Consider the following 19,848-nt stretch of genomic DNA (forward strand, 5'->3'; position numbering starts at 1 on the left):
TCCATTATTATGCCATTACCAAGATATTGCTTGAAAATGGACTCCAAACAACATTATTGTTTATCACAATAACGTTTTTTTATTTCAAACAGACAAAAAGTAAAAACAAGAAAAAATTCAAATTATCATGCCATATTGACATGTAATTTTACATTACCTGTTTGATAAGGACTAGGTAGAAAATATAAGATCTTATGATTTCCTTGCTCAGTCCTCTGTGCTAATAAAATCAGCATAGAGTTATAAATACATTTGTAACTGAAATAGTTACATTTTCTTTTCATTTTTAAAAGTAAAGAGTGAATACAAGAGATGAAGAAGTGGACGACAAAAATGGAACGGCAACTGATGTTAAAGGGAGGAAAGTAGAAATGTGTGTGTTGGAGAAAAGGAACGAGCTATCGAGTATGCTTGAAGGTGAGATGGAGAAATGTGTACTTTCCCTCCTTGTTCTCATCCGAAGCAAAATACACACACACACACACACACACACACGCACACACACGCACACACACACACACACACACACACACACACACACACACACACACACACACACACACACAGCCAGTCTGAAGTATCTCCCCGAGCAGCGCACAGTCAGTCATTAAACTCTTGTCAGGATGAGTATTGGCCGTGATGTGTCCTCCTTCTTCCATCTAAACTGCTGCTCCATCAGCTGGGGGACTTTTCCTCAGCCCAAGTGATGACTAATGACACTATTGATTGGCAAGTGTCTCTGATGGAGAGAGGAAGGTACGAAGCATACTTACAGTGTAACATCTGTGTCTGCTAACAAACGCTCAACAGCTTTTAGTCGAGTCCAGAGGGAACAAAGTTTACGTAACACAACTTTATCATTCACATTTCAAGACAAAGTCAAATGCAAAGTCTTTTCAAGGAGCTGTGGATAATTTTGGACAGGAAACACAAATATTCAAGATTCCATTTGAACAACAGCAGTCCTGGGTCATCTCTTATGGTTGCGCCGCACAAGTTTTCTATTAGATTTAGGTCTGGAGACTGAGGTTGTCATAGAACAGGGTGTCAGCGCATCCTGAAGTCTTAATATGTCTTATATTCATTAGGAAACGTAAGTTGGCCTTAAATATGTTAATCAAGTCTTAAATTTTGTCATGCCAGGACTAATTAATCTCCTATATTCTATGGAACTTATTTTTCTCATGGATTATTAATTAGATATTCGTAAAATTGCAATTACCTCCTGACCTCATGATTCAAACACAGTCGGACAAAATTAAAAACAAGTTTTATTCCAGGAAATTCCAGGTGTTCAAGTACTCCAGCAAACTGTTTACCTCAAGTATTTTTTTTCCCTTTCATCCTGAATTACGGATTTTATTTCCCTTCTCTAGAAAGTCTAGAAACGATTCCAGCTTGAGGAAAATTCCGCTCTGCCTGAGCTGCAGATAACTCTGACATCCTTGTGCCTCCTCCCTCACCAGGAGTGCGCCGGCGAGCCTCTGTTCATGCTGTACTGTGCCATCAAGCAGCAGATGGAGAAGGGACCCATTGACGCCATCACAGGAGAAGCCCGCTACTCCCTCAGCGAGGACAAACTCATCAGGCAACAGATTGACTACAAAACACTGGTCAGTAAACTTCCTGCGTCTTTGGGCCCGTTCGGTCTCAGTCACTTGACAGGTTACTGAGCTTTAGTCACACTAATCAGCTGTCTGACTGCAGAAGACTGCTTCCCTGATTAGTGAGGAGTATACTCAGCTTCCCTGCATGGTAAACGTGGCACTTCACATCCAACCAGCGCTGTTTGGTGTGGGGATGTGATCTGGCTATGAAGTGACTCATCTTGTGCCCAGTGCCAACTATGTTGTCTATCAAAACAAAGCACTCATGGTTTGGACTGGAAACACAATAAGGCACATGAGGTTCCTCTGTAGTTGTTTTGGTCGACACTCAAGTGTGAATGTTGAGTTATTTTGGATCCAGTCGGTCGAAGCAGACCGGGAGTTGGACCAAGGTTTGAAGTGGCTGCTGCATAGGTGTAAAAATGCTGTCATCCACCTGAACAACCATACAGACATCTCAACAGCTGGCTGTTAGCATGAAGCACTCCTGATTAGGCCCAGTACCATGTGTCTGTAACTATATCCTTTCTGCTCTGCTGTTTTTTCTGCCAGACGCTGCACTGCGTTAACCCGGAGAATGAAAACGCCTCAGAGGTGACGGTCAAGTGTCTGAACTGTGACACCATCACTCAGGTCAAGGAGAAGTTGCTTGATGCCGTGTACAAAGGCAGCCCTTACTCACAAAGACCAAAGGCGTCTGATATGGATCTTGGTAAGCCATGCAGTTCTGTCAGCAAGAAGAATAAAGTTGTATTAATCTATCTTAACTTTCTCAGTTCACATATTCAATAATGATTTCAAACTTAATGAACTATTGATGGTATTTTGTGACGTGGGAAGAAAATGTCCATTGTTACACTAATTTTGTTCAACTCACATAAAGAACAGCTCCACTCACCAGCCACTATATTAGGTACACCTGACAGTACCAGTTTGGACTAAATTGCTTTCAGAGCTGCCTTAGTTCTCCGTAGTAGAGATTCAATTAGAATGGGTCCATGCTGATATGTTTTCATTGAACACTTACTGCAAATCCGTTGTGAAAGTCTCCTGTTTTACCCTATAACAAAGAGACTGAGGTGTAGTGACTGGACAGGGCAGCAGAGTACAGTGAACCCAATGTCATATTCAGGAAATCTGGCATGTGCCTGTGGAAGTAGCCATCAGAAGATGCTTTTACTTTGGATGTGACGAGATGGAAATAGTCAGCAACAATACTGAGGTAGCACTGAAATTTAAATGGAGTCGATACTAAGTGGCCCAAGGCTGGCTGAGCAAGTATCCCCACCACCCTTTTACACCACCATAACCAGCCTGGAGGCGATATTGCAGCACCTGATCATTCGTGTCAGATATTTTTTAACTCAGTGCAGATCGCTCTCCACCGTTCACTCTAACTTGTTGATTTGGAAGGTGCCGGTTTCCCTGCACTGGCATTTATATGAACCCTCTTCTCTTTGCTTCCAACTTCCCTCTTTAAAAGAATGGCGTCAGGGTCGAATGGCCAGAATCATTCTGCAGGATGAAGACGTCACGACCAAGATCGACAACGACTGGAAAAGACTCAACACGCTAGCTCACTATCAGGTAAGCAAACACACAACAAGCGCACATAACACAACCCACTGAAAGAGATTCACGAGCAGGTGTGTGTGTGTGTGTGTGTGTGTGTGTGTGTGTGTGTGTGTGTGTGTGTGTGTGTGTGTGCGTGCGTGTGTGTGTGTGTGTGTTTTTGCTGTGCAGGTAACAGATGGCTCAGTGATCGCCCTGGTGCCAAAGCAGAACTCTGCGTACAACATCTCCAACTCCTCCACCTTCACAAAGAGCCTCAGCAGATACGGTGCGGCTCGGTTTCTTTTCGCAGCTCCTTTCCATTTAAATCATTCCATCAATGATTTCTCTCTCTGCCTCTCGTCCCGCCACAGGTCTGAGCTCTCTTTCATTCACTCTTTGTTTGTCAGGGTCGTGATTGGGACCCATTTTTTTCTTACCTCCCCACCCGCCTGAGTGAATGGCAATCCTTTATATCCATTGCCATCAGCCCAGGCCAAGGCTATTCCACGGCTATTGCCAAAGCAGTCCATAAATGACGGGCATTAAAGTAGACACCTTGCTCTCTGGCTGACAGAGTGAAAAAGAGAAAGGACACCTGGAAGTCACAAAGATAGAGGCCCAAGCATTGTAAGCTTCAGTGGAAAATCAAATTATTTACAGAATAAATTACCCCATGGAAACAAACCAAGAAAAACCTGAACCCTTATATGGTGCATAGTGGGTTTTGTTAACCCTTGCACCATCCATCCATCCATCCATCCATCCATCCATCCATCCATCCATCCATCCATCCATCCATCCATCCATCCATCCATCCATCCATCCATCCATCCACCCATCCATCCATCCATTCATCCATTCATTCATTCATTCATTCATTCATTCATTCATTCATTCATTGTCTACCCTTGTCCCTTAGTGGGGTCAGGAGGGTTTCTGCTGCCTATCTCCAGGGGTACACCCTGGACAGGTCGCCAGTATGTCACAGGCCTTGCACCAACCACCTTCACCAAAAGTTTAATATTTAGGCTGGAAGCTAGAATAACAAACAGGACACTTACTCTTCTTCTTCTGGTATCTAAAGAAATTACAAATGAGAGATTTCAGGTTTTTTACTAATGGCTGTGTGAGTTTAACTTTTTTTTTTTTTTTACACAGCATTAAACAAAAGTAATTGAAAGCTAACCAACTAGAAAAACGTAGAACAGCCAAATAGTAACCAAAGCTACGAGTGACTATGTATTAACAGCCTCCTCCCAAAATGCTTACTCACCTCAGATATGTCCACCAACTAGGAGTTGGGTCAGTGGGTCAAACCACCCAAAACTTAATTAGATGAAGTTGAATTAAAACTTTTGAATGTGACCTACAGCAAAAATCAAGAGATGTGTTAACTAGGATTTGATATCCTCTCTCTTGCGCTTTTACACCCAAATACTTTGCAGACTTGCGAAAGGGAATAAATTTACTTTTAAACAGCTTCTCACATTTCTATGCTTCCTCTGAATTCGCGTTAGTGATAGTAAAACCAGCGAACTTTGAACTTTCATTGTGCAACATTGAACACAACCAAAAAATTGAGTCTTTGGTGCGCTGACTGATTGGAAAATTATCTTACGTTTCAATTTCCAGCTGAAAGTTGGATGATTCGAACTTAACCCTGTTAAGTTTTTGGTGCAGCTTTAAAAAAAATAACATGGTTGGCAGAATTTTATACCACAAACAAGTGTAGTCAAAGTATATGAGACCTTATCTCACACCAGAGACAGGATGTTTTAGTTCTGTAGATTGTTAGTGAGGATGTATATATCTATGTGATTCTCAGACAGCAAGAAGATAAATATAAATACTGCTTGTTGATATTGTCCCAGTTTTATTTAGCAGACTGATACTGTTAAAAAGTCACCAATATCAGCCGACACCAATGTTAGAGCCACTATATGGTGCATACCTACTGTCTATTATAGCTGTGTTTTAATTACTTAAGGCTCTGTTTTTGTTTGAACGTGACAATCTGGGTGTGCTTGTGGAAGGAGCTGTACATGTGAGGGGAAAATAATCGGCCAGCCATGGTTCATGATGAGTTTAGAGTTAAATCCTGCTGACAAAAGCAGGCACACCACCCAGTTTTTCACTTTTCTATCCCGTGTTGTTCTATTACTCCCCCTCTCACCCCCTTCTCTCCTGACCTTTTAGTTTCTCTTTCCATTTAGCCGGCCACCCACCTCTCCCTGTCAGCTCCTCCACCGTTTCAGCTCTTCTTCTCGCGCACTTTTCCTTTCTCAAGCAACAAAAGTGATTGTGGCACGTATCGGCTTCTGCCTCCTGCTTTCTGGCCCCGGGAGCAACAACTACTGAGCAGATAATCATAATCGTGTTCCTCTGTTCACTCCACCTCTGCAGCAGCACCCCACACACACACTTTTCTATGGTAAAAGAAACCATTGCAGATATCTCACTGCTTCACTCTAATCAGCTTTGACACTCACACTATAAATAATGAAACAGACACAGAGGCTAGAGGAAAAAAAGTGAGTGAGAAATATTGAAGGAAGACGGTGTTTCTGTTGAAACTAGGAACATCTTTTTTTTTCTTTTTTTACAGCATAACATTGTTCAAAGAAGAACTAACACATTCCTGGTAGATCATCTTCTCTGGTGATTGTCTGTTCAGAGAGCATGCTGAGGACGGCCAGCAGTCCGGACAGCCTGCGTTCCAGAACGCCAATGATCACACCAGACCTGGAGAGCGGCACCAAACTGTGGCATTTGGTGAAGAACCACGACCACTCGGACCAGAGGGAAGGGGACCGAGGGAGCAAGATGGTCTCTGAGATTTACCTGACCAGGCTGCTGGCCACGAAGGTACGATGCAGACAAGTCGACGGGCGGGAACATAACCTGACACCGTTAAACTACGCTAAACTATAACTAATTTTAGTAATATCGGTTTTAAGAGAACATGATGGAACTCACGTGTTTTCTTACGTCTTCCATGTTATAGTGACCTGGTGGTTTAAATCCTGTAGTAAAATTTGTTGCATGGAGCCAGAGTAGATCATCTGAATAACTGCGTTTTATTACAAATGTGAGCAAAACTTTGTCAACATTCAACTGATGTTGAAGAAAACACAATTTTGCAATTACAGTAAGAAATCCACTTAAAAATCACCCAAGAATACGTTTATTTATGCCATGAGTTGTAAAAAAAAAAAAAAAAAATCACATCATGCCATCATCCTCCAACTTTTTTGTCTTTTCTGCCAGCAGCAACATTGCATTGTTGGTCACATGACTTGTGTGATTCAGAGTGTTTCCATTGTAGTTTTGGTGATATATTCTAATTTTGACATGGCCGAAATACCATCTCAAACTAGCACGAAAACTTTTTATCAAAAAACTTTTTTCTTTTTTTTTTTTTTTTCTTCAAAATTAGGATGCATCAGTTAAGCATATGTATTTTCATAATTTCAATTTGTGCAATTATATATTCAATGGAAACACAGCTACTGAGTGTAAATGTATTTATATATAGCACTTTTAAAAGCAACAATGAAATCAACAAAGAAAAATCTTGAAAAATACTTATTTTACTGTAAAGGTTAAGGAGAACAGTTAAATAATGAGGTACCAAATCATTTAAAATTTAAAATTTAAGTAAAAGAATCTTACTTTTCTTGTGAAAATGATCATAAAGCTGAAAACTGGCTATAACAGCTGCTGAATTTCTTCAACGACACTATTTTTGTTCCTATTTTTGTGGAAATGCAGATAAATTCCCAAGATACATATTTTAAGTTTCAAATTTCTTCTCTCTGCGGGAATCTTTCATCATGTTTCTCCATCTGGCCCTCGCCGTCTCCCAGTTCTCCATCTCTTATTTAATTGTAGACCGGGGAAGGTAAATAGAGCAATGGGCAGCAGTTACAACAGAGCCAGCCTTTCAATTTCCACTGGCAATAAGAGAAAGAGATTAATAAAGGCTGGGCTTGGGGTGCAGGGAGGTTGATACTGGGGATGTCAGGAGACAGGCAATTTGTTAGGGAATTGAAGATCTGGTCATGCATGATAAAAATAAAAAAACAGATTGGTAAATTCAATTGAAAAGCAAATCTTATCCCTGTCCTTTCAACATCACATTCTTTCTGTGGCGAGCAGTCTGGACATATTGTCTCTGCAGATGCTAGCACTTTTATTCCTGCTTGAGAAAAAAATTATTTTTTTTTTTAGTTACTAACGCTACTCAACTTTTACTGATGCATTCTCCAAAAGGCAAAAGCTTTTATTAAGCTTAATTATTTAAGCTAAATTTGACTTTTTTATGCTGAGAGACTGACAAAATTAAATATTTGTCAGAACTAAAGTCCATTCTTTTCTTTTTAAGATTTTTTTGGCTCTAGTGGCCTTTATTCGATAGTTAATATACAGGAAGGTGGGTAACGAGGGAGGGGGGAGGACATGCAGCAAGGGTTGCCGAGGCCGGGAATCGAACCTGCGACTAAGGCCTCCATATGTGGGTTGTGCTTAACCCCTGCGCCACCACAGCACGCCCCACTAAAGTCCATTCTAATTTGAACTAAACCTGCTGTCACATTGTATCATATTTGTTGACATACATAAAAATACTTGTGTCTGTGTCTAAATGAAAAGAATGGAAGTGTTTCTAAAACAAATCCCTTCACATCTATGAAACGTGTGTGTGTGTGATTGTAATTGGCCCTCAGTACACACACAGCATGTGAATTTGAGATAAAATACCTTATATTCACTGTGTTCTGTTGCATCCTGGATGGGGTACGTTATTTTAGCCATGATGTGAACATCTGGGGTTAAAAGTTCAACGTCCTGTTGACGGTCTAGGACATTAGTTAATCATTTAAAAGGTTGTTCTGCTGTTTCCCCTCACTGAGATGAGTGAATCTTCATCAGCGCAGACAGAGAATCTGCATAATGTACCATGAGATCAAGGAACATTATTATTGCTTATTGTGGCGGATGTATACAGATTCAATGCTGATACATGAGTTTGCATATTCCATGGAATCAGATGGATGCAAAATAATGTGAAATGGCTGTAAGATTACACACATTACTGAGCCAGTCAGGTTGGAAATGGAACCATATTATTGGTAAGGTCTTTAGTTTTGCCTTTCTTTTTCAAAATGTTCTCTGAGCTCAGAGGTTGATTTGATACGTTAAATATTAAACCTGAGCAGAAGACAAATAACAGAAATGTTTAAATAAAAAGCCTTTCCAATAAAACAAAGGTCAGAAGGATTAACAAGGCGACACCATCTGTTTTAAAATGTCACAGAGCTTGTCAGACATGAGCACCCAGTTTCTGCTCTTTAGCTTGTCATTTCAAACGCTAATGCCAAACACCTCTGAGCCATTTAGGCCACTAATCTGTGTGTAAAACACAAACCTTGGTGCTCAAGGTTCAAACGGCAAATTAACTCAACTGGGGCTGAAAAAAATACAACCACTGGCAAAATGGTGGGAAATTCCGATTGTTGAAGGATGACTGGTTTTATGGATGATGTATAATGCACATTGTGGCTCAAAAATTTTAATTACTAGCAGTAGTAGTGGGAAATACTCAGAATCAATAAATGAGGAGAAGAAAGGAATTAATGGTGTACAAGTGTAATTGTTAATTCAGAGCGTTGAAAACTGTTGACTCTGGCTGATTGACAGGAAATGTGGAGCCAACAAGAGAGCTGTCAGTTCACACAATGGAAAGAATTATGAAACTCTAAAAGAGTTTTGAGAACTGAAAAATCCTGCAAAAAATATTTTTTTGTAGTTCATGATTAAAACTCTCTAGAGATAATCTAAGTTTCTACATACATTTCTCTTTGCTTAACTCTCCGTGTTCATTTTTTCTTCCAGGGTACATTACAGAAGTTTGTGGATGACTTGTTTGAGACCATCTTCAGCACGGCTCACAGAGGCAGCGCTCTGCCGCTGGCCATCAAGTACATGTTCGACTTTCTGGACGAGCAAGCCGACAAGCACTCCATCACAGATTACGACGTACGGCACACCTGGAAGAGCAACTGGTGAGAAACAAGGCTGGTTGTTTCTTTAGACTGGAAGCCATGAAAAAATGGGTCAGTGCTAAAAAAACGCCCTCAAGTTGGGTTAAGTTTATTAAAATAAATTCTAGTGGGAAAAAAAGCTGTCTGTAAGAGGCATCGAATATAATGCTGTAGACATTCTTTGGCCGTCCCATTAAAGTAAAAAACCTCCGATGCCTTTGGGTAGCTTGGTACTGGTGCTAGGCGAAAATCTTTTCTCCAAACTACTGGAACTCTGATTGTGTGCTTTGGTCAGATGAGATTTTTTTTTTTGTTTTGCTCATATTTCTCACTGCATCCACAATCGGATCCCTATGTGAAGAGTTTACGACCTCAAAACAATGCTACGCAGAGAAGAACGTAGAGGTCAAACAGCAGGGAACTGTTTACAGAAGGAATAACGGAGGCCACCATCAATGGAGCAATCTGAAGTTATTCAGCAATGGTAGCCGTCAGCATCATCTCAAGAAGAAGGAAGCAAATACAAACAAACAGAATCAATGGTAGTGGCTTTCTGTGGCGCATTGGCTGCATTTTCTGAGAAGTCCGTTTGGATCACATTAACTTACATTGCCTCACGTGAGACAACGTAAGATGCTAGTCTTGTAGTCTGTGATGCAATGAGGTGTCATTCAGGCTGTAAATACCACCACTGCTCCAAGTGATTTAATTATATTTTTTGAGGGTTTTTTTTTTTTTTACTGAATGACTTGGTTTGTTTTGGGTTCATGTGTTGCTGAAACCTGGAACTTGAATGTTATTTCGGTGTGTTCTGCTCTGCTGCCTCCAGTCTTCCTCTGCGGTTCTGGGTGAACGTGATTAAGAACCCTCAGTTTGTATTCGACATCCATAAAAACAGCATCACAGACGCCTGCCTGTCCGTCGTGGCTCAAACCTTCATGGACTCGTGTTCGACGTCAGAGCACAAACTGGGGAAAGATTCGCCTTCAAATAAGCTCCTCTACGCTAAAGATATCCCCAACTACAAGAGCTGGGTGGAGAGGTACGTCCAAGGTGAACCTGAACAAACCCAACTTCAAACTTACTAAATCTGACCAGAGGTGAGCAACAAATCTACAGCCCTGAAGTCAAAATGGAAAATATATCCATTTTGCTGCTGGAAGGTAGGAAAATGAGGCTGAGCTATAAGATCAAAGTTAATTACACTATTAAGCAGCTGTAAGATTAGAACAACATTATAGGTTGAACTTTAGCTGCTGCAGGCATTTAAAACATAAATACATAGTTGAATTAAATTAGGGCAAAGGAATTATGTGCTGTAATTACTGCTGCTTTACTCCTGGCTTATTAATATAGATTACAGCGTTTTCAGGGAGCTTAAAGTATCAGTGAAAGCCGCCTTGCTTGAATTCTGCTCTGTAAGCAACAAGTAAGGACAAAAACATCTGAATCTCTCCACTTACTTATCTTTAATTCAGCTATAGGATGAGCAAAGGCAACTTTTCGGGAATCAAGTTGGATTTAAGCATCGTTGAATCGTTCTCATATTGGAAGAGATGGAGTTTTTAGGTTTTGTTTTTTTCCATTCCAAGAATTTCAGGTTTTCCTCTCCTGATGGTAAATATTAAACTTGCATCCAGCAGATCTATTTCTTTCTTTCCAACATGTTGAATGGGCTGCGGCTTCTTTACCAGGTTTACAAAACCCCAGACCACCTGGGATAATGAGCAGTTTAGTGATACAAACATCTTTTTTAGCGTCTCCTATTGAATGTTTTTCAGGAGCAATGTTTATGTTTGATATGATTGCTGTGCCATGCAGTCACAGCCATACAGTTACCTAAAAACAAAGTAATGCAGTTTTTATTGTCACTTTTATCATTATCACAGTATTACCACAAAATATGGTGGTAAAACTTCCAAAAGTTTCTATCGCTCACCACTATTTCATGCTATAGTTCAGCTCAGTGGTCTTGGTTACCTTAGAGATCCACCCGTCTTTTCCAATAGTCATGTTTAAGCAAATTTTGTGTTTGAAGTTTTCTGTCCAGCTTGACTTTTGCACAACCTCATGTTGCTTTTCTTCCTTCTATTTCACGTTTAAAGAAGTGACTGCAGACACAGAGTCACAGAGAGCTGAGCTCCGGATGACGCCAAACATAACTCTGCTTGACCTCTCTTCTAGATATTACTCGGATATTTCCCGTATGCCAGCAATCAGCGATCAGGACATGAGTGCCTACTTAGCGGAGCAGTCGCGCCTGCACCTCGACCAGTTCAACAGCATGTCTGCTCTGCATGAGATCTACACCTACATCATCAAATACAAAGATGAGGTGAGCGCCCTCTGAATACGGAGCTGAGTCAAACGGAAAGGAGAACGAGGCGTAATGAGCCGCTGGATGGATGGGCTGCACCTTCACTTGTCTTGACTAACACCATGAGGTCATTTTAATTCAATTACACTGATAAGCAATCTGCATGGTGCAGGCTGGAAGGTATTAGTGCCATTAGGATGCACATTAAGGTGTGAGCTCAACACATTATGGACCTAATGAAGCTTTACAGAATTTATCTTTTTCTTTTTTTGTTCTTTGTTCAAAATTCTAAGAAAATAACACCTGTTGCCAGAGGTCAAAAACTAAATTAAACCTGATTTTTATTTATTTTATTTTTTTTATAAATGTACTTTTTTGCAGCATATGCTAAGATGATACCATTATGTGCTGTGTTACCGTAACGCTCCGAGGCAGAGGGAGGAAACGAAGACTAGTCAGTGTGAGCGTAATTAGAGAAACACTGTTTTTGACTAATTAAATGTGACGGATGTGTCATGAGAGTAAAGATCTGTTTAAAGACCGTAATTTGAACTGGCGGATTCCAACTATATTTTTCTTTAATATTATCATAAAAAGCTTTACTGTTTACTAGAGTCTGTCAGATTTGTCTGAAGTTTGTTTATATCAATAAATATTTTATTCTGCTAATGATGTTTCCTTATTCAAATGTAATTTATTTTTCGCAGTGAAAACATTTATATTATCCCAGCTAACGTATCATAAAGCAGCTCTATATTAATATGTTTTGAACATTTTAATGATTGATTATTCCAGGTCAAAAGATACAACTTGCTGCTGGATTTGTTTTGGCCAATATTATTTCCTTTACTGCTTTACTTTAATGAACCTTTCATTTCCAAAATAACTGGGTTTATTCCCAGGTTCACAAGAAAGGATTTACAAAACTTTTAAAAAATTCAATATTTGTGATAAAAATAGCTCTGTCTCTAAGGGAGATGGTAAAGGTAGCAGAAGCAGGCCGGTGGTATGGGTGGGCATTGGGGGGCATCGCCCAGAGAGTCAGCCATGCTCGACTTGAAGTTTTTTTATCTTTTTATTTATTTTTGTTTTTTCCATTTTGTGGTCAAATATTTTCACTTTGCACTTTAGAAACAGCCCAAGTCTCACCCTTTTAGTCTTTTTTAGAGGAAATCAATTAGGGCTGTTGTAAACGAATATTTTAGTAATCGAGTAATCTATCGATTATTCTTACGATTAATCGAGTAATCGGATAAAAAAAATTATAAAATGAAATATTGGTAAATCTGGCATAATACCGGTGTTACTATCAGATATCAATATCAGTCCAATTTTTCATATTTGAGCATCCCTAACAGTTGCTTTTTTGTAGTTTAGAAAACTAACCTGTAACAATAATAGCTCACTTTCTAAGTTAACCAGAAGAAAAGTTATAGAAAAATCTGAAATTATATTGAATTTAATAACAAAGAGGCAGGCTCACAAATATGCTTATAAAAAATGTCTACAATCCAGCTTTTAGTTTATGTATTCATCTTCAGTGAGTTTAATAGATTAATTAAACTCACCTTGCCACCTAACCTGTCACGCTTTGGGTTTGAAAATACGGGAAATGCCGCCTGGAGTGGGAGGAGAGGGCGAATGAACGAACGTAAGATGGGGTGGAGGGGAGGAAATAGACCAGCGGACTGACGAACCGTTAGACCGGGGGACGAACACGGGGGGAAGCAATACGGGATATTTACGACACCTTCACTGGTCACACTCAGAAACTCATCTACCAGCCATGTACGATGCGCTCCGCCACCCGTTTCTTCAGACCGGGATATGAAATTTATTGTGCGGTTCGTCGGTAAAGCTACATTTACACGGTAAGCATCAGCTACTCAGCCGCCCGCCCTGTTCAGTCTATCCGCTCACCTCAGCGCTCTTCCCGCCGTTCGCTTTCAACCAGCAGCCCCGGAGGAGAAATGCTGCCGTACTCCAGGCATTCCCCCAGTCATTTTAAGGATGCTTATTGGTACCCCAAAAACGATAAAAAGTCGGGCATTATCATCAATCAATAAAATCCCCACGGGTCAATCTTGAAGATTGGACTTTATGCCGCTGAGACTTAGCTTTTGTCAACAACTCAGAGGCGGAAGTGAGAGCTCCGCGCAACGCAAATGAAGTCCCGGTCGGAACACGGTGCGCTAACTAATAAAACATAAATTAACGAAGCTTCGAGGCAGGTAAATTTTCCTCGAGGAATTTTAGTAATCGAGGTACTCGAATCATTCGAGGAATCGTTTCAGCCCTAAAATCAATGCATCTCTACTGACGAGTTTATCCTGAACAAAACTCTTCTTCTTTGGTGACTTCAGTCATTTCCAGTATCGTTATGTTTTTTTTAAATAAACAACTGTATATGTTTTCTTAGATTTAGACAGCTCAATCAAAAATCAAACACTGTGGACGCTTAATTATTCCGTCTTTACATTTTCACATTTAGGTTTTAAAAATACTAAAACTAGAAACCCAACATGATTATTTTCTTTTTTGCAAACAAACCTCATGTGAATTAAACACATTGGTGTTGCTTCAGGTTATTTTGTTGTTTTCAGGTTATTAACCTCCACCGATCATGTAGGACTAAATCGATAAAACATTTAGTAACTGTTTTATCCAGATAAAACAAACTAAATCTACACTTTAACTTACACTACATTTGTATCTTTCCGTTGCGTGGGTGTGCGTGTGTGTGTGTGTGTGTGTGTGCGTGCGTGCGTGTGTGTGTGTGTGCGTGTGTGTTTGAGAAGCATGCCGCTCCCTCCTCTCTGTTGGTTTCTAGCAGCAGTATTACAGTAGTTACTCTCCTGGTTGCAGCTGGCTGCATTCAAACCAACTGCTCCCCCTCATTACAGCCTATTATCCAGATGTAGGCAGCTGCACGGTGCCGTCGCCTCCAACACGTGCCCTGACCTTACAGCCACACACACACACACACGCACTCACACAAACATGCAAAGATGTGCTGAAAATGCTCGCATGTCCTTTCTAATGCGCTTCCACACATCATTAGGAAATCGTAGACATTCGCAGCAGCTCCTCCTCTTCCTGGGAAAACGACCCGTTGGATAGAACAACACTCTGCCATGCGTACGATGTCAGTGGCAATTAATATGCAATTACACAGGTTTTGTGGGTCCTCACCCCTGAACCTGCCGACCCTGCCAAAGTTGTCATCAACGATGTAATTGCAACTGAAAATGTGCAAATGGAAGCAAGCGTCATCTACAGTACACAGACTTCTAATCAGCGGCTGTGCTCATGGTAACGCTCTGCCTTGTTTTGCCTCCAGATCCTGTCGGCGCTCCAGAAGGATGAGCAGTCCCGCAGGCAGCGGCTACGCGGCAAGCTAGAGCAGGTCATTGACACAATGGCCCTGGCCAGCTGAGGGCCAGCCAATCAGACACCTCAACTAGTGCAGAACTTGGCTTAACCCACACGCCTTCCCCTCTCCACGTCTGACATCCATTTCCATTCACAAAGTTTTGAAATCTGTTGTCGCCACGCTCGCAAACCTCCCCTCCTCCTCACAGCGGTGGGAATGAGGCTGGAGGGAGACGGGCGACGCAGCGGCACGCCGGAGGGACAGCAGAATGTTTGGTCCCCACACTTAGTTTTACTTTCTTCTCTGAGGCGCAATTCTTACTCTGATCAACCAAATCAAATGTAACTCCTAGCCTCAGCTAATGTGGACCTAAGCTTAAACAGGTGGGCTGGAAAAAAAAAAAAAAACTGGTTTAGCCGGAGCTGGAACCCCTGTGGGAAGGTACAGGCCACCACTTGGTATCTTTCCACTGCCACAGCAACGGTTCAGACTGTGAGTCATCGAAAATCCAGGAGATTTCATCGCTCTACTTGATCCCCTTTCTGTTGCTGTTCTCCGTAGGGAGCAGGGGAGACGAAACATCAGGGACTCTGCAGAATGGTGGCAGGACATCCTGGCAGAGATTTACTTAGACGTTTCAGGAAGCCGCAGAAACGATGGGGACGAAGGACCGACCCGAGAACGTCCCCCGTTTCCGGTTTGGACTCTCCACTCTATCGGCGCAAAAAACAAAAAAACAACAAAAAAACAACAAAAAACAAAACACACCTCTGAAGTCCAACGAAAACGCCGTTACGTTGCGTTTAATTTGTCATTGCATCTGATTCTTTTCTCTCCCCAGTGCTGTGCCACTTGTGTTACTGCTGAATTTGCACAACAAAAGCTAAATCAAAAGAGAGAAGAAGATATATGATTAAATATATATATATAGATATATAAATACAACCCTTTGTTTTTAAAACGAATCAAAAAGTTGAACTTTTTTTCCTCCATTTCAATGTACAAAAGATGTTTCAGAAAATTTGATATTTCCTAGATGAAAAACAAACAAAAAAAGATTATGAAAACAAGGAAAAAGTCGTCTTGTGCCATGTTTTACTTTGAATGTCGTTTAGTGCAAAGAGACTTCTTTTTGTTAGATAAAATGTGCTAATTTGATCATGTCATGCTTAGTGACTGAGAGTTTTAAAAACAGGTAAATGGCAGAAATATAAGAATATATTACAGACGCTCTCTATGTTACCTGAGTTCTTGGCGGCCGTTGTGTGCTGTGGCTCCGAGGAGCGTAAAAAGACAAACGATGTCTGGAAGCCACCGATGAGCCAAACCAACCTACAGAGCTTTTGTGTTTGCTTTTTTTGTTTTGTTTTCTTAGAGAAACCAAATAGATCAGGATCAGCCGTTTTAGACGAGTCGTTGGTGTTGAAGGCGGCCTCATGCTGTGCCGTAGACCTGGAGGCAGTAGGTGGGTATCTACACAGATCCCTGGCACACTGTGCTGTGTAACTTCTAGGTCTTGTTTTCTAGACCTCCCCTCTCGTCTGAAGCGATTTATGGGCCCTCGCCCGCTCCACTGAAGGATAGTTTTGCTGTGCACAGAAAAGTGAATCAGTTTTGTCAAAGTCTGCAGTAAAGCCTGTAAAACTTAAAAGGCCCTTTTTTTCAACTGTGAATGTGGTTTTTCAAAAAGATAATGAAATGTAACTTGAAATATGTGAGTGTTTTTGTACAAGGTGAAGGCCTTTTTCTTTATGTTTTCTGTAGTTCTTATAGAGGTAAAAAGAACTTAAAAAAACATCCTGATATTTTTTCTTGCACAGTTTTCTGGAGCACATTAACTTTGAGTGCTTTGAAAGTCATTTTGTTGGTTTGCATCTTGTTCTGCTTCAGGTGCGATTTCTACAGAGGGACGGAAAACGGAGGGAAAGGGTTGAAACTGTTCACAAAGTTCAAACATAAACTCAGCCACCCATCAACATCAACATGTTACAGACAGACAATACAAATCACAAAATTAGATCCCACAAATATGTTAATTTTACTGGACTCTTTAGAGTTGTTGGCGCCTCTGGTAAAAGTATGTAAAACGCTTTAAAAGAAATTCATCTTTTATTGCAGTAATTTGGTCCCACATTCATTTTTTGGGGAAAAATCTATTTACGTTACCAGCATATTATGTTTTGTGTTGGGAATAACAAATAATTCCCAAAAGTTATTTCTTGGTAATGTTTTAACTCTCCACATGGGATTTGCGTGGGAGAAATCTTTACTCTGGAACCCGTTAAAAACAAGCCAAACCATGATTTACACAATTAAATTCAACAATGAAACACTTTCCCAGCTTAGAAAAAAACATTGCTGTGTGGACAGGAACTAAGAAGAGTCATCTTGGGGTCATCAAGTCTCTATAACAACCAATAAACTGTGATCTGCTTCCCACTTGGTGATTTGGAAAGTATTCTATGATGTTCACTTTACCGTCCAAACCCACCAGTAAATGGTGGAGCTGCCAAAAAGCTAAACATGATATGACAAAGTATTCACAGCAGGTGCTTAAATAATTGTGGCACCCATTAATTTGATAAAAAGGTTTTTATTTTATTTTTCTCATTAAATACATTTACTCAAAAGAAAAAACAAACATCTGAGATCATTCTACTGCAATAAAAATGGATCTTTTTGAGATGGTTTTTACTTATCTTTTTCAGTAATAGTGGAGGGCACTACAAAAGAACCTGTGCAGTAAATAAAGCTCAATTCTTCTGCTGAGCAGTATGTCTCCAAAGGAAACCGTTATCAATACCTCAAAAACAAACATTTTCTTCCGCTTCTGCAGTGCTTCCTGCATATTTATTCCCCTTGAAAAGACATTTTATCCGAGTCCTCCGGGGGGATAAGGCAGAAACTTGTGTTTGCTTTTAGTAACATCAAACCAGAACTAAGACTTTCTTAAGAATCAAGTTTGTACAATCCTGCCTCCCACCAGTTGTGTGTGTTGGATCACCTGGAAAAGCACACACGTGTATTTTATGTTTTATAATGATCAATTTGATATGCAGCGGCTTGAAAATCTAATAATCTACAAACGGACATTGACAAACCAAGGTTTAAAACCACATCACAAATTTTATTACGTTTTAGCTGCATGTTTGCGCCAATTCAAAGTGATAAAAGAGTTTGCTTGTTCCACTGCTGCGAATGAAGAAGATACAGACTGAAAAGTGTGACCATAAAAAGTCTCCAGACGCTGTGAGATGCTTCCTGTGTGATAATTGTTCAGTCACAGCTGCTTTATAACAGGAAGCCAACATGTGTTCATTTGACACAAGTAGTGATTTCCACCCTTGGGAATGTTTGTGGTCACCTGCTTGTACATTTGAGGAAAACGAAGGGAAAAGATGAAATTTAAATATAAATGTGTCTGACTTCAACAGTGTGTCGGGTACAGACAGCTGGTGATGACGGCTTATTAGTATCAAAATGTCACAATATGCCTGGTTCAATCTGCATAAATCCACATGCAATTGATTTCTATGATGTATGTTTTAGAAAATCAGCAAATGCTCATTCATTCCAGCATGGTTGGCTTTTAGCTTTTCTTTTTTTTAACTCATACACCCATTCCACTAAACTGGATTCATAGAGCTGCTTTCAGCTACATAACAGAGTTCAACTACATTATCTCAGCTATTCTCTATATTTTCTGAAAACCCTTTAAAGACCTAGTGTTCATCTTCTGCTGAGCCTGCCATGAACCTGAAGAACTCTGTTTTTATCTGATAACCTGAATGTGTGTCCAGACACATGGAATCGTTCTGTATGTGCTTTGATACTTGAACCACTGACTTACAGGGTAAAAAAAACGAAACATGCAGAGCGAGCCGACCAAAGCTTACAGTCATCCACACCAGGAAGGCAATCATGAGAGGAAGTTATCATCAAAATGTCTAATTTTCAGTTCTTCCACAAAGCAATTTTCAGTGTTTTGGATTTTTTAATTATTTATAAAATGCTTAATGTTTCTTCCTTTTTCTAGAAGTTTGGTCAAACTTAAGCATTATTACTTCCATGTACAGATATTCATTGAGTAATGAAACCATCTCGGGATGTGGACCACATCATTGATATTTAACTCATATTCACTTGTTCTTTAGATGAAAAATGCTATGAATTGTTTTCACAATCTTGAAACACTACTTAGGTTTACCCCTGATCTCCTTTGTGGGCAGTAAAAAAAGTGATATTTTTGTTTACCTATTCTATGTCTTGTTCTCTGCTTCACGTTGGGTTTAGGTACAAGATTTTTAAAACACTCATCTGAGGCACAGGAAGTTGCTTTGAAGACCATAGTACCTTTTCAGTTTTGATTTCTTCACATCTGTTTGGGATATTGTTCTTTTTTGAGAAAAAGAAACTCTAAAAAAGACTGAGGGAGTTGGTCTCTTGATAGCAACACTCTTCAATGTCCCTTGTTACCTTGGTACAATGTTGCTTCAAATAAAGGAAATAATTTCTTTTTTTTTTTATCTGTCAAAAGAAGAAAAGAGGAAACAGACAAATAATTTTAATGTGTGAAATTACCAACATAGTTCCAACATAGTTTTAAAATTAAGAAGTAATTTTCTTATTTAAAAAGACAAAGGTACAGAAAGGTGAAAGTGAACAATGACCAACACTTACAACCCCACTATATATATATATATATATATATATATATATATATATATATATATATATATATATATATATATGAGCCAAAAATATTTCTAAAACTAGTAATGTTATCTTTTTTCTCTTTTTTTTTATATTAAATAAGCTGAAAAAAATAGAAAAATGTGTGGTATTATGAAGTCATAACACTGGAGAGTTTGTTTCCGTTCAACCAAAACTAGGCTTAAGGGATAATTTTACCACATTACTCAGACCATAAGAGAAACAAATTCTGCTGATGTAAAC

At 39.9% G+C, this 19,848-nt stretch overlaps 1 protein-coding gene across 1 annotated transcript in view; it reads left to right on the forward strand.

Moving 5' to 3' along the window:
- The window catches only part of plxna1a (plexin A1a), a 311,405-nt gene extending 294,716 nt beyond the window's left edge, over positions 1-16,689 (forward strand). The window contains exons 26-34 of the mRNA XM_088006887.1: positions 1,467-1,613; positions 2,160-2,319; positions 3,091-3,194; positions 3,351-3,447; positions 5,836-6,026; positions 9,054-9,223; positions 10,032-10,244; positions 11,387-11,537; positions 14,860-16,689. Coding sequence (XP_087863013.1) covers positions 1,467-1,613; positions 2,160-2,319; positions 3,091-3,194; positions 3,351-3,447; positions 5,836-6,026; positions 9,054-9,223; positions 10,032-10,244; positions 11,387-11,537; positions 14,860-14,955 — 1,329 coding nt within the window. The 3' untranslated portion in view covers positions 14,956-16,689. The remainder of the gene's footprint in view (positions 1-1,466; positions 1,614-2,159; positions 2,320-3,090; positions 3,195-3,350; positions 3,448-5,835; positions 6,027-9,053; positions 9,224-10,031; positions 10,245-11,386; positions 11,538-14,859) is intronic.
- The last annotated feature ends 3,159 nt before the right edge of the window (positions 16,690-19,848 follow it).

The sequence above is a fragment of the Poecilia mexicana genome, unplaced genomic scaffold (assembly GCF_051168715.1).
Source record: "Poecilia mexicana isolate PSO_F unplaced genomic scaffold, ASM5116871v1 scaffold_7, whole genome shotgun sequence".
Lineage (NCBI taxonomy): Eukaryota > Metazoa > Chordata > Actinopteri > Cyprinodontiformes > Poeciliidae > Poecilia > Poecilia mexicana.